The following is a 24,595-nucleotide window of genomic DNA, read 5'->3' as shown; positions in this document are numbered from 1 at the left end:
TTCTTGTACAAGGATTAAATGTAAAATAATGAAGCAAAAACACTTAAGAGAACCAAGAAAAGTAATTAACAAGGTCCCGTTTCTCCTTTGTATTTTTTCTCCAATGAGACTAATATTGATCAACCTATTCTTTCCCACATTAACTGTTCCAAAATTTCTGATTACGGGATGACGTGTCATACCATTGGTTCATTTTTGCATTATTACTCAACATCAACATATTAAGTGGGGGGGGTTTAAAAAAAATAACTGCAGGATTAAGGGATTAAGGGATGATTAAGGGATGACGTGTCATACCATTGGTTCATTTTTGCATTATCACTCAACATCAACATATTAAGTGGGGGACTTTAAAAAAAATAACTGCAGGATCACAATTTTTCACTAAAAATTTCAGAAAAGTGAAGTAAAGTTCAACACTTTTTCTTATATCAGATTCAGCCTAAAATAATTTTTAAAATATTAGAATTACAAATTATTTCTATGCACATGGGACAGTTTAAGTACTCTAGAGGCATTCAATTTTAAAAACATAATACCAGGAGAAAACACTTAAGATTTCCTCCTTCCAGCTTAGTTTTATTTTCAGTGTTCTTACATCATGAAACCAAAGGTTGCAGGTGCACCATCAATATGTTACAATATGCTCACAACCTATGATTCACTACTAGTGATTACATTTCAGAATGTGCTATTATTTAGCAGAATGCTTTCCCTATTTTTTACTAGATACCACTTTAAACATCTTCCCCTCTCAACACTATTTGACACTCATGGTGGAACATCAGAAGAGAAACAAAGGGAAATGAGGTTTCAAGTCCAGACACACACATATCTGCTAGTTCTTGGTAATTTATCTATAACATAATGGGACACGTGAAGTTGTGCTACTCCACTTACAACTGAAAGAGACCTTGACTGCTCATAACGATGCTGGTGAACCAGTATTTTATTCTATCTTACTACTGGCATTAAAAGCTCAGCTTTTCTGATATAACTAGCTACACCACCACTAGTATCCCTTGCCGGTAGACTTTCCAGATATTCCTGTGCTGTAAAGGACACCTTCTTTTTTTGCATGTACCTCCTAAACTCAAGCAACTCTGACCTTTTAGAAAGAAAGAGTGCAATCTCAGTTTTGGCCTCAGTGCTACACAGATAAAAGCTCAATTACCACACACATAAACCTACTCAACAGCAGCTATCTTTAATAAAAGATAAGTAATAACTAAATACATCTACAGGAGAGGATGACCACATTCTCAAAGCTTGAGATAGAAACTCCCAGATAGGGAAGTTTGATACTCCTAAGTCATACTTTACTGTCACATTATTTACTTCTAGTTTATTTTTGTGAAATTTTCTGTATGTCTTCACTGTAAGATCAACAGGCTTAATTCGACATCTACTTTTGCTGCTTCCTTTAATTCTAATGGAAAGCACCTTACACATTTCCTAAACAGAATTAGCTTGCCACACTGTCATCTTGTCCTGTTCATAAATAGAGTACATTTGAGGAAGGGCAGAAATTAAAAGGAAGCAATGGCTAATAAAAATACAAAGAAAAAAAATACAGCATTCTTTCTAATTTAAATATCTTACTGGTAATCCAAAGAATATTTGAATGCTAGGTGTGAAACTGCTAAAGTTCTCTGAATTTAACTTGGAAAACAAACTTAAGCTACATCAATGCAGTAGGCAGATCAAAGGTACTTGATTTATCTGCAGTCCAGAACCTCCACAGTATCAAAACCAACATATTAGCAAAAAATATTATATATAACTGAAAAAAGTTCATACAACTATTACTACAAATATAGAGACTAGTTTTAAGCTGTCTGAAAAGCCAGGAAGTTTTCCTGGACCACAGCTGTGCAGTTTGTAGAAACACCTAGTTATAACAGATTATATACCAGAAATACATATTTCCCTAAGGAATATATTATGGATGCTACTAGCAACAATTAACATTGCTGAGAATTTAGAGACTCTACCATTAATTTGATGATTTATTTGACAGTAGACCTCTGAATGGCTAACTGATACAAAATCCTAGAATTAAGCTCTAACTGTATTTATCACGGAAATCACTGCAAGGAAGAGCACAGATACTGGCCAAGCTGAAATAAACAAGACACAAAAAAACTACTTGACATGCATAGCGGCACACATTTGAGAAACACGAAATTCAACTTTAAAAACCCTACCTGTTCTGTATTAAAGTTTAGGAAAAAATCAAAAATTGCACCACACTTCAGCATAAGAAATGTTTTCTCTTTTTAATTGATACATGTTTTACATTATCTGCATTACTTATCTACACTTGCAATACTTATATATATTATTACTCTGAAAATTTATTTATTCCTAGGAACTCATATGGTGTCAGCCAAGGTTATCTAATTTCCAGCATAATCAAAGATGAACTTGCTTAGTAAGACTAGAAAAAATTAAAACCTAATATTACTATAATCTGAAAAAGAGAGACCCATATTTAGAAAATAACAACCTATATATAGATGTAACGTGAAACGTAAGACTGGAGGCTCTATTCTGCCAAAATAGTTCAGAGACACAAACTGATGTATAAAAGATGCATATCTGAGTTAAGAAGCAAAACTGAATATTGTAAAGTACAGCCTATAGTTTTAGACAAGCTTTAGAATATTTATCAGAGGTGGATCAACGCCAGAAAAATCTCATTTGCCAGCCTGAAGCAGTGCATTTCACTCTGTCATGACTTTAGAAGAGAACTCACATGGACTCAAGTTCATTGCTTCATGTTTTTCTCTACATTTCACATTTACAGTAGCACTTGTAAGTACACATATAGCATCTACAATCTTGCAATAGTTTGTTTGCATACATGTTATCATAAAAATAGCATCAAAAGAATCAAATTTAAAGCACATTTCTACCTTGACAAGCATTTATTTAAGATCTTTGGATAGCACTTTTTTCTCAACTGAGCACAGCACTTGGCATACACACAGTTACGCTATCTTGCCTAGTGGACAAGCAAAGTTAGTCATTTTCCTGTTTATGTGGGTCAGCAATAGGGAAGAGGAAAACATTTAAAATAGGAAAATGTGATTCTTAAACCACGAAAAGCTGCAGCAGGGACTCCAGCAAGGAGTACCCAAAATAACTTTAACTCGTATTTTGGAATAAAATAGATACAAAATTTCCATTTAGGGTGAGCTTCTATATAGGCAGTAAAAATATAGAAAAAGAACTGAAGCAACAGCCAAAGCTCTTGCATGTCTTTGAGAATATGGCATTACAACTTCTGCAGACATAAGTATTTTCCACAATGAAGTCAGCTAGTTTTCCAGGCTTCTGGCATTTTTAGCATTAATTTCTGACAGTGGACTCATGAGTTTTTATTATAATGGCCATTTCAATCATCACAGATGTAACAGAAGGGAGGAAACTGGTACTTTACATATTTCTAAGTGTCCACGCTGAAGACTGAAAGGCTGCAAACACAGAAGCTGATATGATGAAAAATGGGTCATAATCACCCAAGAAGAAAACAGCTCAGGTGTAACTAGAGGCACACAAGTGGTGGCATTTCTGTTATGTCTAACATATATGTGCCATAATACATTAGACTATGCAACTAATGTGCTTTGTAACAATTCTGAATCCACAAAACTGAAGAAGCACATCCAAAAGACTGTACAGAGATGAAGTCTGCATTGTTGACACAAATTTTCTAGGGAACAGTATTTGTAGTGAAAAACTGTTAGCATAAACAGACGTTGCGAAACAATTTTGTGTTTAAAGCTTGCATTTTTACACCATCCTGGCTTTTACTTTTTAACTTATTTTCTGAATTTTCCCAGGTTTCCTGTTAGCACTGAAGCTCCTTTTTATCAGTAGGTAATGTATTTTAGCCTGCTTCTTTTGCTCCCACTATTTTGGATTGTATATGCCACTTGTAATGTTTAGATGTCTCACTGGTTTCTAAAGCTGAAATGCATTAGTTTTCAACTGCAAAACACTACCATGTCAGATTCCCAACAGCATTCTGTTGCTTTGAGTACTCTTCAGGTACAACTTGAAGTACAACTTCAGGTAGGACTGAATCTTTAAATTGATACATGACAGCACTGCAGCAGTAGTGATTCATTCATCCTTAAAACAGGATTTAAAAAAAAAATCTGACTCCAATCATACACTCCCAACAATCCAGCAATCTCATCTGAGAATTTAGTAAATTCTTCACTTTACCTTCTAAAGACACTGAGAAAACCAAGCAATAGTTGATCTTTACCATGACCTAAATGGACTGAGATAGGACATTGTAAGAAAAAGTGGAGCTACGGCTTCCCCAGGATATCTGGTTCTTCTGGAATCCCAAAGTTCTAAAAAGGACACATAATTTTTAGTTTCATCCAAGTTCTCTTATTTTCCAAGCACAACACCCAATTTTCATACATGATACAATCAACTATGGAAATGACTGACTTTGTATTGGTTTACACTTTGTCCTAACAAAAGTAAACCAAACTAGTGTTAGAGGACCATAAAGGAAAACTCAGAAAAAGCCTGGAGTGTCACTTTTTCCAGTGTAGGTGTATGAGGAGAATCTCAAAAATGTATTTCAAAGGATTTTAAAAAGCTTTTCATTGCTGGTGACACATTTTTCCCTGAAATAAGCCACTTCCTTTCTAAAACCCACACAGTATCTCTGTGTCAAGATTCAGTAACTTTGCAAAGTCTGTGTGTATATTTTTCTTACCCAAAACACAGAAGTCTTATATTCTCATTTACTTTCCATGATTTAAGATATATCATGTCAGATTTCAAACATTTCCATTGAGAAAAGAACACATTTTCTTTGTCACAGACAGAATGCATAACATACCTGAGTATAATTAAGTACAACAGGTCCTCATCTCTGCAGCAGGCATTTGAGAATTGTAATGTTACAGAAAAGTTACCACATCCAACTGAAGTTTAGAATAAAAATTTCTTCTCAGCTACCAGTGTATGAATAATGGATTTTCCAATGAGCAAAATCAAAGCGTCTAGAGCCTAATATGATAAATGGCAGTAAAACCTAAGGAAATCTAAAGCTAATAAAAATATATTGTACGTCACCTTTAAACTTCAGAAAGTTTGGTCTTCTTTGGAATTTTCCCTATAAATAAAATCCAGAAGTATCAGTTTGTCTGGTTTTGCTTGGGTTGTTTTGGTCACTGAAGGCTCCCAACTTCATTTGTCCATTAACCACAACCAGAAGTGATAAAAGTTATCTGTCAAAGCACAATAATCTGCATTCTCACATTCTGCACTAAGAAGTAACTACTATCACAATGACCATCGGCAACAAAAAGACAGAAAGCAAGTATTTGTCCATGGAAAGAGAAACACGTATCATTCTGAACAAAAACCAAAGCTTGCTTCATTCAGCTGAGTAAAACCGAAGAGCTAATTGTATCAAGTCACATTGTGGTGATGTTTATATGAATTTTTCATTTTTAACTCCTACTCGTATAAAGCAAAAAGGAAGGAAAACACTTATGCAGGAGAGGCAAAAAAAAAAAAAAAATCAGAAAATGAAAACAAAATGTAAGGCAAGCACCTGCCGATTTTATTCTTTTCTTGAAACTGCCCATAGTGTATTACCAGTTATGTCAAAATCCTGAATAAATGCAGAATAAAAAGCATAAACCAAAGATACATGTCAGTGAAGAAATACCTGTTTTCCTATTAACATCTATTAACTGCTTATCTATAAGAAAAAGGAAGTAGTAAAGCCTAATAGCTACAAACCTAGACTTAAATGTGAGACACATGCTCTATTCCTAAATTATCTGGCATGTCATGAGTAAGGCTTTTCAGCTTCCTGTGCCTTACTTTCAACTTTGACTCTCTACTGTGAAGTTTGTTTCTTATTAAATATTTATAAAAATAGACCTGTTCTTGGTGCTATTCTTGAGAAACTACCATAAAAGAAAATAGCCAGTGCCACCACAAAGACAGGTCAACTCTAGATTCCTTGCTGCCCCAACAACAACCAAACCAGATTCAGTTTGCAGTGCTTTTAATTTCCTGCAAGGACTGCACATTTACAGACATCTGACTTCTTTCTTGCTCAAGCATCACTAAAATCAAAAATCTTAGTGTCATAAAGTGGTTAACAATTCTGTTAATGATGCCTAAAATGGAATAGAACCTTCCTCAATCACCAGTATCTGTTTGTTCTGTAACACTAACGCAAGCAAAAAGAAATGAAAATGTAGTTTAGACAGAAAAATAAGATGCAGAAATTAAATGAAAAGGCAGATGTTTTTCACTGAGGGTACCATTTTCACATAAAAACTTTCTAGAAGTTTTAATTTTAAGAAAGATTTCCCAGAGAACCTGTGAATACCAGCTACATTTCCTGAAACAAAAATCTTTGCTTGTCTTGACTATACTGAAAACAACTTACTACAAGAATGTGCTTCAAATTGCAATCTCTGAATATCACTAATACAGAACAAAGGACACCTGAGAAATGCTACACGTGTCAAGAACATACGCCACCAGTCAAAAAAGAGAAATCTTTATTAAGCTTTCATTCTTTCATGTTATGGATAAAAAGACTCAAAATATCAAAATAATATCTATCTTCATCAGCTATTACCTCCACATATAGATAAAATCACAAAATTAGAGTATATTCTGAGTTGGAGGGGAGCCACAAGGACCAAATCCAGCTCCTGCCCCTGCACAGCACCAACACTAAGAGTCACACCATGTGCCCGAGAGCATTGTCCAAACACCTCCTGAACTCTGTCAGGCTGGTGCTGTGACCACTTCCCTGGAGAGCCTGTTGCAGTGCCCAGCCACCCTCTGGGTGAAGAATCTTTCTTATATCCAACTCAAACCTCCTTTGACACAACTTCAGGCCATTCACTTGGTCCTGTCACTAATCACCACAGAGATCAGTGTCTGCTCCTCCTCTTCCTCTCATGACTGCAATAAGGTCTCCCCTCAGTCTCCTCCATGCTGAACGGACCAAGTGACCTCAGCTGCTCCTCATACAGCTTCCCCTCCTGGCCCTTTCACCATCCTCATGGCCCTCCTTTGCATGCTCTCCAGTGTTGAATGTTGTTATGTTGTGGCACCCAAAACTGACCCCAGCATTGGAGGTGAGCCTGTCCCAGAGCAGAGCAGAGCGGGACAATCCCCTCCCTCCCTTGCCTGGCTGGCCGTGCTGTGCCTGATGTCCCCCAGGACAGGGTTGGCTCTCCTGGCTGCCAGGGCACTGCTGGCTCATGTTCAACTTGCCACTGACCAGGACCCCCAGGACCCTTTACATGGCACCACTCTCCAGCCTCTCATTCCCCAGTTTGTATGTACTTCCAGGGTTGTCTCACCCCAGGTGTAGAATCTGACAGTTGCCCTTGTTGACCTTCACTTTGGTGACTGCCCAACTCTCCAATTTACTGAGGTCTCTCTGCAGGGCCTCCCTCCCCTCAAGGGAGTCAGCAGCTCCTCCCAGTTTTCCATCATCTGTGAATTTGCTCATTATCCCTTCCAGTCCTTCGTCCAAGTCATTTATGAAGATGTTGAAAAGCACAGGGCCAAGGATGGAGTCTCACTAGAGATGTCTGATGTCACCTCACTCACTATACACCTTTGCGCCTGATCCATGAGCCAGCTGCTCATCCATTTCACAATGTGTTTATCCAGATGCATGCTGGACATTTTGTCCAGAAGAATCCTGTGAGAGACAGCATCTAAAGCTTTACAGAAATCCAAAAATATTACATCAACTGGATTCCCTTGCCCAACTAGATGAGTTACTTTGTAATAAAACAAAACTCAGATGGGACTTTCATGAAGCCATACTGGCTGTGACCACCAACTGTGTTGTATTTCAGATATTTTTCAATACCCCCCAGAAAAATCTTTTCCGTAACTTTATCAGACACTGAAGTGAGACTGACAGGCCTGTAATTTCTGGAGTCTTCCTTAATGCCCATCTTGAAAAGTAGGATGATGCTCACCAGCTTCTAGTCAGCTGGGACTTCAGTGATGATGAGTAAATACTTCACAAGCAACTCTTCTCTAAAATCTCCATAATCTCATTATAAAAAGAGTAAAATAATTTTCACTATTTTCCTAGGTCGAATTTTTAAGAAATGGTTCAAAGATTCTCTTTCAAATACAATTTTAATCTCTACAGACTACAACCATTTTACAGGTTCTAGTCCTCTTCTGGTCTTATTTCCAGAAACTTACAGGGCAATGGGTTATTTTCTAAAGGAATCCTACCAATACTAAGCATACTAATCAATTATTTGAGCAATGAACTACTGACATACCTCAGAAGTCACTGACAATTGTTTCTAATGGGCCATTTTTAAGCATGCAATGTAAGAAATCCACAAACCAGATAAAGAATACTTCCATGATGACAACTAGAAGCTGATGAGCAGCTTCATACAGATTGCTCATCTCAAGAATCACCTAAAAACACAAACTGCAATTAGCTTTTACTTTTTGGTAATATGGTGTACTTGAATAGATCACACAAAGGAGCAACTGATGCATAATACAGCAATACTAAAATAGAGACATATTCCCATTGAACTGCAATGAGATAGCAATTTGGGAAGACAAAGAGTGTGATTAAATAAATAAATAAATCACTATTGGCTTTTTGTTTCCTCACATTGTTCTCCAGTGCAGACAGGTAACTTGGAGTAATGTCAATTCCTATCATCTAATTAGAAGTCTGGAAGCAGTAAATTGAACATAAAATCTAAGTTTATCAGCTGTCTACATGTCAACAAAATGAAACAAAAAGATAACCAAAAAAATTCAATTATATTAAAAAAAAACAACCAACAACAATCTAACAGAGAAGCATCCCCTTTCAGCACTTTAAGGAAGTTTACTACATTAATTACAATGGCATTAAATATTTACTTGAGATATTGATCCATAATGAAACCTAATACAAAACAATTTTAAAAATTTGAGAAATCGAGTACTTCAGATTGGAAAAAGACGTGACTGTCTGTATAACCCTAGCTTGTATATGAACTACTACCCTTGTATAATGGCACTGTAATTCAGTATGTATGCTTCATAAAAATACAAGGCATATCCTATCTTCAGACAAATCTTTCACCCAGATATTGATTTTTCCAGTACTAGTTTGCATAAGTGCAGATTTTTAGAAATTGCTGATTACAGAAAAATGTTTTTGGATGGCACAGTAAGGAAATTGGGCAAAACACAAGACAGCAAAGACTAACTCCCTGCACCAAGTAGTCTCTTAGAAATAACATTTTGAAATAGTATTGTGCAACAGTTCTAGAAATTCAAGCAGTTTGCTGCATATGAAACTAAAGATCTTGAGAACTGTCCAAATAGATTTTGCCTTACTTCCTCCAAAGGAATCCTCTGTGCAAAGAATGCCTATGTCAACCTGGACAAGAACTGGAGTCTGTTTCCACAATAGATATAAACATTGCAGAACATTCAACTCTATTTCTATCAGGAAAGTTAACAAGAAATTGTAATTAACTCAGTCCTTTAATAATATACATTTTATTGACATACATGAAGCAACATCCAGAAGTCAATTTTGTATTAAAAATAATCACCAGACATTTAAAAATTATGCACAGAATAGATTTGATGTACAAAATGCCTTAGGAGTACACACTAGTAGTACGTCTATGCAATTTAATATTATCTTTTTCTGTTTATATGCAAAAACAGACAAGTACTTTGCAATGTTAATATGTGAATTCCAAACCAAGTAACACAATTAAACCATATTAGCCAAAGATAGACAGTAGCTGTAAAATGGGGGGGGAGGGGGAGGGGGGAATTATATACATAAATTAAGGAAGTAAGCTCACCATGTCAAACATAAAACAGGCGGATTTCGTTTACTAGAATTCTAATATTCATTAGGCACAAATCCTTCAGTGCAAAGGCCAGACAGTTGTTACACAAAAATGCGACATACCATATCATGCAGTACTCTAACACAATTAAACCTGTCCTTGATACCATATATCTCATTCTCAGTAAATAATTAAAGGAATAATTCAGGAAATTATTAAAATACCAGTTTAATTTTAAAAGCAAATATAGTGTCACAATACTTTTTGTTTAGAAAAACAAAACTATAAAATTGTCTAGGCATGAAAATAAATCTCTGCTGAAATTGGAATTCAGGTTAATCCACCACTTAGGTACCTTCTCCAATGTTCAGCCTGCAGGTCTGTATTAATTCAAGGCTCACTTCAGAATTCAGGATTGTAAACTGAGGAAAAACCCCTCCCCTACTATTTACACACTGAGCAGCATATACTGCTCCTTCATGACCACTAATACCAGAGTCAAATGCCAATGAGAAAGTAATTATATATGAAAATCTAGCTGCCTAACAAGAACCAAAGTTGTTTACTAAGGTAACAGTCCCACAGTAAGATCCATGATAAACATAAAATGCTGATGCTCTTTGGCTTCAGACACTTGTTCAAGCTCTAATCAGCACTAAAACTATGCCCCCTACTACTTGTTCCAATGGTATCCACAGGACCTATATTTAGTTGTAGGTCTAGTTCATGTCTAAAATTATAACAAATTCTAAGGAGTTTTATGCAAATAAGGCCAGCCAGGGGAATGAGAAAACAGACCAGAACAAATAAGAAGTTAGAGAAAATATTTATATGGTAAAGCAAATGTATTCCATTTTAAAAGACCCACACATATTAGAAATCTCTAATTACTGACATTAATGAAGTCTTCTGGAGTATCTGAAACACAGGAAAGCAAAACCACCTACAAATACAACAGGCATGACAATGCCAAACTTTGCACTCATATTTTATTTTGAAAAATTAGAATTTCTCTACTAGAAAAATACAAACAATTTCGGGGAAAAGTGAGCTTTAATTACAAACTCTGCTAACAGGACCCTTTGGTCAGTAAGAAAAACAGACTTGGATTTTTAAGCAGGGAGGAAGTTAAAGCTTGGATTAACTGCAGAGAAAAAGATCACTGAAAAGCATTTTGTATTTTTGACATAGTAGGATTTGCTATTATGACTAATCAATAAAACAATCAGTATCCACCAGACTTTTATAGAAAGTCTTCTCAGGAGATCAATTATGCTCCTGCTAATTAACTTATCAAATCATAGTATATACACTGGATTGTATTATTTAATCCTTTAAAGGAACTCCAAATAGGTTAGGATAAATTAACAAATCAACTAGAACATAAACACTGCAGCACTCATTATATAAAACTTTTATTAATTCGGGTAAGAAACATCCATTTCATTCACAAGGTTGAAGTTCACATAGCTCTTAGCACTAAGTGACAGATGCATCAACTAGACAAGCAAAATATACAGACCATTAAATTTGTACCTGAGAAAACTGGAACATGTTTTGTTTTATTTTATTTAGAAACAAAATCGTAGTGCAATCTAAAGTCAGGGATAAACCTGAAGGTTTTGCCTTTTTTTTGATCTAATATGCTCCAAAAAATTGGATTAAAACTAGATGAAAGTCATATCTACTGTTTCATACTAGCTGCCAAGTTTAGCATAAGTTTATGAACACACATTTTTCTAGTTGCAGCAGTATCTCTATTGAACTTATTGCTGTTCTGAATCTAAAACACTGTCAATGAACTGGAAATACATTAGAGGTCATAATGTGTATTAAAAGGAAAGTTAAAACATATATGCAGCTACTAATTTGAATAACAGGGCACCATAGTAAGTCCAGAATGTTCTGATTTGGATCTTTCACCTAAAGATTTCATTTATTCAAAAGATAACATGAGATTCTGCATTGTCAGCAGAAGAGAATGTATTTCCATTTCTTAAGGAAGTTTTCATCAAAAAACACAAGAGGCAGACAGACACAAACAGCACTTAGGCTTTGCCTTATTTTTTTTCTCCATTGAGCAAAGACTCTCATGCTACAGTTGAAAGTACTGAAATTTCAGCACTTCTCTGAAAAGCTTGAGAATAAACAACAGAATGCTACAGAAACTTCTTATTAAATACATGCAGCATGTACAAACATATAAAATTGCTGGTTTAAAATGCTGGATATCACATTTTGATAGCTAACTGGAGTTGTGGGGCACAACAACAATTTAATTGCTTGCTCCCCTACAAATTTGGTCCTATCAAAAACTACATATGTACAACCACAACCAGAACTGTCAAAACCTGAGGTCCTTGAGGCTTTTAAAAACTAAAGGCATTTCTGCTGTAATAGTGTGATCAGTATAAAGATAGAATAATGACATTGACTGGAAACATCCATTACAAGACTGGCAGTTTAATAACATACCTTTATCAGAAAATCTAACCTTAAGAACATTTAATAAAACAGTTGTAATATAAACTGAGGCTCCTGCTTCCCAAACTATACACCATATAGGAAAAGTAAATTACTTTACAAAATAATAATTCACTGTTCTTCCCAGTGAACTGTATCTTCAACACCTAAAGCAATAATTCAAGAAGTCTAATGGTGTTTACAGAATTTTGTACATGCAGTATCTGTATAGTGGAGTTCAAGACTTTCCAAAAGTTAACAATATTAAACTGTCAGTGAAAATTATGCAAAAATTAGGATATTCAGTGCAACACTTTAAAAGTTCACATACAAATTTCTACTTATCAGCAAGAATTGTAATATGCCAATTTAAAAAATAATAAAAAAATAAATTCTGGATCATAAGTAGGTCCTATATTATTTTTTTTAATACAATTCAATATCAACACTGATGCCTTTTTTTTGTTTCTCATTTCTGTCTTGTAAAACCTTTTCTTTGGTTAGCTTTCACAATATCATCAGGAGATGCTGATTTGAAGTCAAATGGTGTTATGGCTATTGTAGGACCAGTTTCCTTGGGTTTTACATCTTGTACTTGTCTACTGTATAGGAAAGTTTTGTGTATCCCAACTGTGCGCCGCTTATACCCTTTTGGGGGATAATGGAGGCACAAGGTTAAAGCAAAAGCTGAAGGTCTTGCACGCAGAGCCTTTATCCATGAAAGGGACAAATCCTGCCTCTTAAAACCATGCCCTTTTTTGGGTCTTCTGTTTGTTTTGGCAAAACCAGAACATTTGCCTTGTTTTTCTTTTATAATTTTCGTTTCAGGACTTAAGATATTTGACTGTCCTACCACACTTTTCTCTGTAGATACATCTGCACTTTTTACAAGGACACTTAAATCAATGTTGGTTCCTTGGGTGGGCCTCAATTCAATTACATTGTGCATGGGCAAGTCCGTCCTCTGCTGAGTTTTATCTATTTCAATAGTCTCTGCTATTAAATCTGAGAGTGATAAATTCTCAACCTCCTTTACTGGACAAACTTCAGAAAGGGCTAGAGAAGACAAAGATCCTGTTAGCTCTGGCATCCCACCTGAAATTTGGGGTTGACTTGCTAGCTGTGATAATGATGAGCTTCCCAACTTCCTATCAGTGAGACCTGCTGTTGACTGGGTGTAAAGATCAGCCAAAGAGTAACAGTGGCTAGAACTGCTTTCCTGGTGCTCCTGAAGCAATTCAGCCAATGATGTACTTCCTGATCTTAACACTGGCAAAGCAGCCATGTCTGAAGACAGGCTTTCTTGCTTTCTACTTTGTGCAAGTGAAGAAAAATTCTCAAGAAGTTCATTCTTTTTATTTATAGTATGACTGATTTCATTCTCAAGAGCCGAGTTTTCTAAAGCACTTGCTAAACATAAAGGACTACAAAAATTTGCATTTCTATTACAATCAGAAGTTTTTGAGGAAAAAAGAGGAATGCTGTGTTCAGGACTCAGAGAATCACAAACCATATTCTGCATCATCAAGGATTTCAAGTCCTGTGTTTCCTTGCACTCCAATGGGTTACCTCCTATGCTAGAGTAAACATCTTGACTGCCAGGAACCAAACTTACTGCATTAGCACTTTCTGGTAGTTGCTTCTCTGCTTGTTTGTTCACAGGTGCACAAAATGATCCTTTACACAAATCATCACTGAATGCAGATGACAGAACCAGTGAAGAGGAATTCAATCCTTTCCTTTCACATGAATGTATATTGGATTTTTCAAAATTTGTACTTAAAGAATTAAGAGCTGAATCACTTTTGGCTGTCAAGTTTCCAAACCCAGGTTTGTTGGTGTTGTCAGCAAAATTGTCTACTGCACAAGAGAAACTGTCTGTACCAACACACATTTCTGGATAACAATGTAAGTCTCCTTACCTTACAATAGCCAATAATTTTCAGATGGAAGTCCAGTCACAATGAAATATCCCATTTTTTAAAAGTTGACAGCAGCAACAAAAAAAAAAAAAATCAAGAAACATGAAAAGGCATTCAATTATTAAGTGTCATCCAAAGGTAAGGAATGTTCTACATGTAAATCACAGGTATCTATTGAAATACATAAAAAACTTTAAGAATCAGCAGAGAATGCCAGTAAAGACGGCAAATATTTAAGTAAAAATCAGAATAAGAAAGCTACTGTATAGACACTACCCAAAAAAGGAAATACTAGGAATGGAAGATGTCAGTTTACCAAATAAATAACAGCACTAATAATTTAAAGATACTTTCCAAATTTAAGGGCATGCATTAATTCAGTTAAGTAATATATTATAAATCAGAAATCTGTCATGAACTGCAGATGGTCACAGCTTGAATTTAAACTGACAGAGGTGTTACTCTGACTTCTCCTCAAGAAAAGCTCTTTCCTTGAAATGTTTTAGAATACACATATAGTTAGTCAGTCTTCTTTCATTTTCCTAGAAATGACTATTGCAATGATAAGCGTCTTTACAGTTTGTAAAGCCCAAATTAAACCATAGTTAGAAATGAAATTAATCACCTTGAATGTAAGCAATTAAATATAAGTATACCTTTTGTAGTCTTTGCTAAAATCACAGCATCCTTATTCTTGGTCTTCGCATTTTGCTTACTGCCTTGCGAAAGCACAAGATCCAAAGCCTTCTGTACATCAAATTTAGTATCCAGTACTGCTTGCACCATTGCTTGTTCTGGTATGGACTCTGCCAAAACTTCTCTCATTTGATCAAGGCATGAATTAAGACGGGCTGAAAGAAACACATTACTGTTATAAGCTGCCCAAAAATATGTCTCCAATGGCCTAACCACTAGCACCGCACCTCTGATTAGCAAACAGAAGGACAAAACATTACAATAAGGGTTAAAACCTTTAGAAATTAATTTCAATCCCATTTACTGCCCTGAAAGGCTTTGTTCCCACACTCTGCAGAATATTTAACCTACTTCAGATGTTGCAATAAAGAACATATTACTGACTATTTATTCATCTAGAAAGTCCCAGTACTGAAATATGTTGATATTGCAAAATAATTATCCTCACCACAGAGAAGAAATACAATCACCTTAAAATTATCCAAAGCAATAGAGTAAGTCAACGTAGAATCCATTGAACAGCACATTTTAAATGTTTACAGATGCTACAATTGACACTGAAAGTATAACAGCATTTTCAGGGTCCTCAGGCCTTAAAAACTGAAAACCTGGATCAACACACCAGGTTTGAAACTACTTCTAATTTTTACCATTTCTAAAACTGTAATATATTTCTTGGCTGATAAAATAAATTTTCTGTGGAGCATATTTCTGCAACTACTATAAGCCTTTACTAAGATACCTGCTGCACAACAAGAGACTGAAAATTAACCAGGTTGCCACTCACTGGAACCCATACAAACATACAAAGAATAAAATCTTCCTAAAAATCCCAGCTTCTGCCAGTTCAGATTTTAGAAAACAGGAAATGAAGAACAAGAAGACAATTACATACTTGTATTTCAACACTTCCTGGAATATGTTTAAAGAAGTTTGGGAATTCAACACTACAGAATTCCTACCTCCATGAGGTTAGCACCCTTTACCTGTAATTCAAATAGCAATGAATGTCCCCCAGACATTTGCCCTACAAAACAAGAGCAGGCAGAGCCCTACACAATGTGCTGATTGTTATTTTACCATCTAATACTCAAGAAGAACAACCTTGTGAAACTCTTCACAGCCACCCTGGCTACATCAATAATTTTGTATTAATGGCCAACACTACATACTGTATGAAACATAATAGGTCTTGTGAGATCACTGCTGTTTTCACAGTAGAAGTGGGTATTTTGAGGTTTCTTTACCCTCTTTTCTTAGTCCAAAATGATACTTTCCTTCCAGCTCCAATACCAGGTCTTAACTGATTGAGTCTGTCAAAAGCATTCTGCAAAGCCAGAAGACTGCATTGTCTAGATCACCTGTACCATTATACTGGCTCATTCTTTCAAATTGCCCTCCACAGCTTTATTTCCTGTTGTAAAAACATGTATATTATTCCCCATATCTCTAAGCATTAGCTTAACTTCTACCAATTTACTTGACATGGAATCAAAATTCTAATTAACTGTTGAGTTTTCTGCAACTTTAAGTACCAAATTTCAACACACTTTAGTCTGTTCTTTTCAACATTTTTAAAATAACCCTAATTATTTCCAAATCATTAAAAACTATATTAGCTATTAATAGTTAGGAAAGAGACTTGTGAATCTTTTTCAGAAATCAAGCAATTAGGCAAATAGGCAGCAAGTTTAAAAAACAAAAGCAAGTATTTTTCCCCAACCACTCAGCTCAGAACTCAGCTTGTAACATGGAGTTCATGGCTGCAAGACTGAATGGAAACAAAAGTCTTACAAACTTAAAAAGGTAAGGGTAAGGAAAGATTGTACAGAATATTTGCTACATTTTCAAGGAAATTAGAGAATTTGAAAACCTCTTAAATACTGCTAATTGCTGTATTTTGGAATGCAAAACAAAAAGAAATCACTTTAATACTAATACTCAATTAATGATATTCAAGAGTCAAGATTTGAGCTGTCAGTACAGCTGCTCTAATGTCTCCACTTCACATAAAGTCTCATTATTTCTAGTAAGAAACTAAGAACACATTGTATCCAATGTATCCAACCAAATTACAAGTATCCAAGTTACAAGAAGTATACAAAACGTTGTTGTGAACTTGAAGAATGACCACTGAAGGTAGCTCCCTGAAGGGTATTGTTTTATAACAAGATTCTAAAATTGTGAGCAATGTCAGTCAAGTAAGAAACATTAATTTAAGACTATTCTAGTAAATCCTTAATTAATGTAAGAGATTATTCTGATAGTTACTTTCCATAATTACCTCTATCAACTTCAGTCAACTGATGAGTGGGTGTAAAACAATCAGCAGCAGCATCACTACCTTCACAGCCATATTCTTCTTCTAATGGCTCAGCAAATGTGGCTGGTTTGTCTCGTCTGGAGTAAATAAATTGAGCTGCTGCATTAGGTAAAAAACAAAGTATTAAAAATCAAGTCAATTTTTTTTCTCCTTCAAAAGCAAAACATAACTCAAGGTAAAATAAGTTAGGATGCTGAACTGTTGCAGTGGTTTCAAGGGGGTGGTGAGACACTACTGTGTAATAACTACTAACTGAGGACTGCACAGAGCATACAACAGCTCATGCTAGGATAAAAAAAAATCACCATCACAGTGAAACTACAGGCTGGGCAATATCCTTGTATCCATGGAATGCAATAATTCTGCAAAATTCAGCATTACAAAAAAGATTATACTCCAGGTTCAAAAAACACTATTTTCTCTACAAATCTATGGCCTAATGTCCTCAGAACCTTACATAATCATTTGTGAATTTGAATTCTCAACCATATCCATTTTTGAATTTTAAAAAGCTAGCATGAAATTAGCATGGCTTTTATAGTATGTAACTGTTAAATTACTGATAAGAATTAAATGGAGTTGAAAACATCCTTTCTTTCTTGGAATTTCATTAGAAATACAGCCCATGAGTAAAAACACATAGTCACACAAAACTTTAAACAAGTGTGTGGTTTCACTCTGATTTAGCAACATTAAGGTATATACAGATAAAACTCCTTGCTGAACAAGAGCCCCAGTCATTATACTCTCTCAGAAATGTGCAAAGCATAATATAAACAAACTGCCTTATGTCATGAAATATTCTCCCCAGCTCTAAAATCCATACTGAAAGCAGGTGTATATCCAGAAGTAGCAACTCCTAGCAACTGTTTCCCAAATGCATACACACACTTCATATTCAATTGCCATTAACTGAAGCAATTATTAGGACTGTTATACAATCTACATCAGATTAGTTTATAATTGAAGCTTCCACACAAAGAGATCTTAGGAAAATTAGTGTGCACAGTCAGGAATTTATTTTGCCATTTATCACTCTACACTTGAGCAAAAGGTACACATTGCACATTTTCATCACTGAAATCAACAGCATGGGAGAACACCAGAGTTTTTAAAGACCTAATTATCTCAAGTACCTGTGGCCAGAGGTCATACCGTACATCACAGTGGATTAGATCCAAACCAGCTACCTGCAGTAGCACAGCTTCCTATCAACACCAGCTGCACTATTTCCAGGGCCTACTCAGCTCTAGAAACAATGCCACCAAACCTAGGGAAACCTAAACTGATAACCTTGCCAGAGACTTGACTGGACAGCACAACTTAATGGTTCTACAGCTGGGCTGAATTGAGCTGGGATGAGCCACTCCAATTATGCCTTACCTGAGCACACAGCCATTGCTATTTTTAAACCTACTTTGCAGCACTGCAAATGGTGGAAGGCTGATTAGCTCCACATGATCTTGCATGAGAGGACCAGCACTGCAACCCAGAGTAAGACTCCCTGTCCCACATTTACCCAAGGGTGTGTAGAAGACATCAACTACCAGGTGCATAATAACAACTGTCAAGCCCAGGTACATCCTACTAACCATAGGAAAAGATACCAAATGCTTCAAGATTATCAACACATTCCCACAGAGCAGATTTTTACATTAACAAGTACATTCCAACCATCTAAGGTAATATATATGCAGGGCTCAAGATGTGGCCAGTTGTCTAAGGGGACTTTCAAAAGTCCAATGTCTAACACTACATAACTGACTGTAACAGAATTATGGCCACTAGGCACTTTTCAAAAGTGTCACTAGCTTTTAAAATTTATTTTATTTAGAAATAAATATCAAAACAGGCATCAATGAATAATACTTGATAATTATTTGAACTAACCTGTTGAAGGAGAAATGCAATAATCATCTTCTACTGATTGGCCATACACATCATCATCTTCAAAGTCTATGAAGCAAAAATAGCAAGATTAATCTACACAATTTCTAAATAATATTATAATTCAAATACGTTCTGCACAAGGTTTTATGAAATAATACATTTCCTGTATTCCAGAAGTACAGTTAGGTTCTGTGTATTTCCTATGTGAGAAATAACCTTCCAAGCTCCAATAACAGAATTTTCTTAAAATAATATAATTTAACATTTAATACTCTATTCATTAGGCTGAAAATTTTCAAGAGCTGCCACACTTCACACCTCCTCCTTCAGCATCTCCTTTGCCCTCACCGACTAAATCTTTCTACATTCCACAAATCTTTACCCATGGCACTTCTCTTGATATTTTTGCTTGACCTCTCAGCCTTCACCCCAGACAGGCAGGTCAATTACAATTTCTAGTCCAACAGCTAAGGATCAGCATTTCTACTCCATTCCTATACATTTCTCACCTTTCTTCTCTATTTTATGCTCACATCTATCCACCTTTCAAATTAAGTTCAGCAAGCAAAAAAAAAATTCACAATTCCCTCTGAATATGCAAAATTGTTTCAGGTAAAAAGCAGGTATCTTATACAGTTACTTAAAGCTAAAAATATTCTTTCCTCACAAAAAAAAAAAAAAAGGCACGCAGAAATAAAAATAATAAGTTATGCGCCTTCCTCTCAAAAAAGGAATCCTAGTATTATGCCAATCTTTAAAAAATTGTGTAATTTTCACTAAGTAATAATGAAATACATGAAAAAAGTAACAAACTATTATTAAAGACACTACTACACTTGGCAGTTTCACAAGTAACCTCTATTTGTTATTGTAAAAGACAGACCCCAGTATGCACTGACCATAAAAATTAGTATTTAAAAATTACATAAATTACAGAGAACAGAGTAGAAGCTACTGAAGTATTCCAGCTGCACTGCCAAGATACTTGCAGATGGAATATCACATTTGGTTATGATCACAGTATCTCAGAAAGGAGAGGGGAAAAACATAGAACATAGTCAAATAAAGCCCAGAAGATCTAAGGCCTCAGAAGTCTTCCTATGAAAGGAAACTAAAAAAAAAACTGTAAATATTCAGCTTAGAAATGGGATTTGTATTTGGGCATTACAGAATCAGATGCAGTATAAAAAAAGCATATTGCATTTAACAGGTAAGAAGACACAAAGTCTCATTCATTTGGGTCATAAATGATTCTGTGTGACTACAGAAGAAACATACGGTACAAGGGTAAAGACCTGACACATAACCTCACAGTCACATTTCCAATAGCAAAATGTGCCTTATTAGCTACTGCGTAGCTATTAAGATTACTGTGTATCTCATTACACAGTAATGAGCAAACTCATTACAAGAGAGTCTGATGAGTGCATCAAGACTCTATGGATTGCACACTCAACTTTTCAAAAGCCAGAGACTCGGCTGAAATCAACGTTTCAACCAATCTGTGATGAAAAATGGTCTCTAGAGGATGAAAAATCAAGCAGTAGAATTCCCAATCTAATTCAGGGCTTTGCCTATATTAGGAAAATTTACACTAGCAGAAACTGCAAGGTGGGAACACAGTCAGCACAGCTCACATGAATTTACAACTTCCAAGAAATTCCAATACCAGAGTGAAAAACCCAATTTGTACTACTATAATACATAAAAACCATGTAGTCTGTTTACTCAACAGAAGACCAGAGGCAAGCTGAAGCTTTCCTTGCATTTTTGTAATAATATGACAAAGTGAAGCAACAAAATTACTGCTCCCTCAGCAAAGGGCTCTTTAAAATATCAGTATGAGCCAAAGTGTGTCCATTTCTCCACAGCCCAAACCAACAAAAATAAAGACTTTCAGGGAAAAAAAAATACTCTGATTTACAGTTTGGGTAAGTTAATGGGGCCAAGGCACAAAGAAAGCTGCCGTACTGCAGATACAAGCCATATTCTTATGGAAGAACTCTTCATTCCATGCAAGAAGCACAAGTAAAATGAGACAGGTGCCTGAAAAAGAGGTTGTTCCCTAAATGCACAACTCCATCTTTAAGAATTACATTTCTTCCTCAAGTAACAGCTGTTAACCCATTTCTATTAACATCAGCAACACTTGGCTAGACTTTGGCCCTGAATACAAATTTTTAAGTTTTTCAAGACTAAAGATGGATGGATTCAACCATACTGAGGCTTTTTTCAAGTCAGTGCCGCTACTGAAAAGCAGAGTAAATTTGGGCAGCTCAAGGCAAGGCAGCCGTGGCTTGGACCACGTACCAAGGCCACGCTCGCCCCGTGTGGAAGCTCCCGGGAGCCCCCGGCAGCAGCAGGAGAGCAGCCACGTGTGCCCGACCCTCCCCACTCGGGCGGGAAACGGGCCGGGAACGGGGCGGGGCGAGGCCTCGCCCGGAGCCCCGACCAACCCCCGCCGAGGGGAGGTGAGGGCGCGGCTTTTCCCCTCCCACCGCCCCTGACAGCCCCCCGGACCCTCCCCTACCGCCGTGCGAGGCCCGCCACACCCTCCTGCCCGCGGCCACGGCACGGGTGGCCCGGCCGGTAGCAGGGGCCGGGCGGAGCGCCGAGGGACCGACGGGTCCGCAGCTCCGCCACCACCGCCTGCTCGCCATAACCGCTACCTTCGTCGTAGTTATATCCTCGGACGTTCCTGTGCCGGGACATGACGGCGACAGCGGCAGCAGCGGCGGCGACGGCCTCGCTCGCCCGCCCGCGGTGACGCTGGCGCGGCCGGCCTAGGTCGCCATGTTGAAGTACGGCGGCGCCTGGAGGCGCCCCCTCCTGCGCAGGCGCGCAGGGCGCCGCTTCCGCCCTCGTGTGCTGCTGGGCATGCGCACGGCCCGTCCCGCCTGGCTCGGGCCGGCGGGTCGCGCGGGGCCGGGGGCGGCGCCCGGAGGCGCTCGCGCCCCGCCCGCGCGGCGGGCGGGGGGGGCGGAGCGGGGAGGGGAGCGCGGCCCCGGCGGCGGGACAGCCGGAGTGCGGGACTGCCCGGCTGCGGGACTGCGGGAGTGTGCGGGGCTGTGGGACTGCGGGAGTGTGGGAGTGCGGGGCTGTGGGACTGCGGGAGTGTGGGAGTGCGGGACTGTGGGACTGCGGGAGTGTGCGGGGCTGTGGGACTGCGGGGCTGCGGGAGTGTGGGAGTGTGGGACTGCCGGGCTGTGGGACTGCGGGACTGTGGGACCGCGGGAGTGCGGAGCTATGGGGCTGCGGGAGTGTGCGGGGCTGTGGGACAGCGGGGCTGTGGGACCGCGGGAGTGCGGGGCTATGGGGCTGCGGGAGTGTGCGGGGCTGTGGGACCGCGGGAGTGCGGGGCTATGGGGCTGCGGGAGTGTGCGGGGCTGTGGGACAGCGGGAGTGCGGGGCTGTGGGACCGCGGGAGTGCGGGGCTATGGGGCTGCGGGAGTGTGCGGGGCTGTGGGACAGCGGGAGTGCGGGGCTGTGGGACCGCGGGAGTGCGGGGCTATGGGGCTGCGGGAGTGTGCGGGGCTGTGGGACTGCGGGAGTGCGGGGCTGCCGGGCGGCGGGACTGGGAAAGCACCTGCGGCTGAGGGGTGCCTGTCGCGGGGGGACCGGCCGGAGCTTGGTGTCCGTGACCTTGGAGGCGTCTTCCAGCCTGAATAAACGTTGCTGCGATTCTGCAGGGTCTGGTAGCATGGAGCCTGTCTGTAGTAGCTGTCTGTGTGGTATTGTGAGTTACAGGGACAGTCTAGATGTGAGATGCCCATTTTCTGTTAATGATGAGTTTGATTCAAGCCAAAAGTGGCAAGTTTTACATGCGCACATGTAAGCAAGTGGTTTGAAGTTTATTCAAAAGCAGTTGCATCATTGATGAAAAGGGAGTATTCTGTATAGGCCTGAATTCACTAAGGGTAGGCTTATTTAAACACACTTGAGGTAAGTGTTTGTGATGTGTGTACCACCACAGGAACAGGGCTTGAAATTAAGTACAAGGCCTTTCTCACTTCTGGATCTGAAACAGCTCCAGCTGACCTGGCTTTTTGATGACAAGTAGCCATTACAATCCAGGGACTGATGAGTGGCCAGGCTTGAATGAGCTGCTGTAGGTAAATGCAAGCTGTAATAATTAGCATTGCTGTTGGCAGCATTAAGCAAAATGTCAAAGCATTAGGCTACGTGGAGCCTTGATCTGACTATATTGGCACATTACTGTGCCATTACTTTCTAATGCCAAGTTTCAGCCTGCAGGAGCAATTGCACTGCCAAGTGTTTGCATAGCCGAGGCATGTCCTACAGCTGCTCCTCTTGCTGGGGCAGACAACTGAGGACAAGCAGACAAGACATTAAGGTCTGGTGAGAGAGTTGGGATAGAGATCCCAGTTCATGAGCTCCAGCTGTGGCAAAATCTGTCTACATATCTGCCAGCGCAGTTGTTCCCCTGCAGATACCTGTGTTCATCTGTGGGCTCGGGAGCTGCTAGGCAGATGACACCATTAATATTTTTGAAGTCAGGTGTCTTTTTCTTTAAGACCTTCAATAATTTATTTACCATCTTTTCATCCAGTCTTGAGAATACCAGAAATCAAGTCCCCCTCCAGCCAGCTGCACGCTCCAGGTTGTCCTCTGATACCCCAGCACACAGCCACACATCCCTACGAATACACATGCCCTGCTTCTGTACCTGTCACCTGACTATTGTCTTGTCCTTGGCCACATGCCAAAACTGTCACTATCTACCACTCCACATCCTTCCTGGCCACTGCCAGAGGTTAATACTGCCAGTATTAACTATAAGCCTAAAGTTTGTGTTCATATACAAATAGTATGCAAAGTTGCAGATTGTTTCCTTATATTATTTGCATATTTCTAACTAATTTCTACAGAGAAGCACATGCAGCTAAACAGGCTTAGGCTCTATATAATGACTTTCATACAGTGCTAGGATTAAAACAGAATTGGAAGCAAAGGTTTCTGGTCAATACTTGTGTCCTGTTGACCTTTAGTGTCCCAAATGTTCTCTGCAGCACAGGTTTGACAGTAGTTGAGCTAATCCTTACCTGTCCCAATCTCTTGACATGAGTCAAAGATACAAAAGTGGAGACTTGCTATCATCCATTATTACTACAGCCAGGGTAGCACACTTCTAAATTCAAAACCTGATTCCAGCATCTGCTTTCTGGGCCTTCAGTGAAGTAACTTGAGCCACTTCATCATTACAACTATATATACCAGTCTGCCTCCAATGGCTTTACTTTGGAAAAGACACTTTCCAGCCTCTGAAATTACTTCAACCCCATTCTTCAAATGTTAAAAACTCCAGTAAATATTAATTATGTACATTTAGGTTTTTTTTTTTTTCTTTCAGGTAGTGACAATTCTTGTTTCTCACGTCTGACCATTGTGTTGCAAAGATATTTCTTTTATCCTTC

General features: G+C 38.4%; 1 protein-coding gene across 1 annotated transcript in view; it reads right to left on the bottom strand.

The window, feature by feature from the left end:
* The window catches only part of HBS1L (HBS1 like translational GTPase), a 59,234-nt gene extending 37,214 nt beyond the window's left edge, over nucleotides 1-22,020 (bottom strand). The window contains exons 1-4 of the mRNA XM_021540654.3: nucleotides 21,830-22,020; nucleotides 19,161-19,226; nucleotides 17,232-17,369; nucleotides 14,908-15,102 (exon numbers count right to left, since the gene is read on the bottom strand). Coding sequence (XP_021396329.2) covers nucleotides 14,908-15,102; nucleotides 17,232-17,369; nucleotides 19,161-19,226; nucleotides 21,830-21,872 — 442 coding nt within the window. The 5' untranslated portion in view covers nucleotides 21,873-22,020. The remainder of the gene's footprint in view (nucleotides 1-14,907; nucleotides 15,103-17,231; nucleotides 17,370-19,160; nucleotides 19,227-21,829) is intronic.
* Between the last annotated feature and the right edge of the window lie 2,575 nt (nucleotides 22,021-24,595).

This window comes from Lonchura striata, chromosome 3 (assembly GCF_046129695.1).
Source record: "Lonchura striata isolate bLonStr1 chromosome 3, bLonStr1.mat, whole genome shotgun sequence".
Taxonomy (NCBI): Eukaryota; Metazoa; Chordata; class Aves; order Passeriformes; family Estrildidae; genus Lonchura; species Lonchura striata.
The sequence above is the reverse complement of the archived record's forward strand: the minus strand, read 5'-3'. Positions and strand labels throughout refer to the sequence as shown.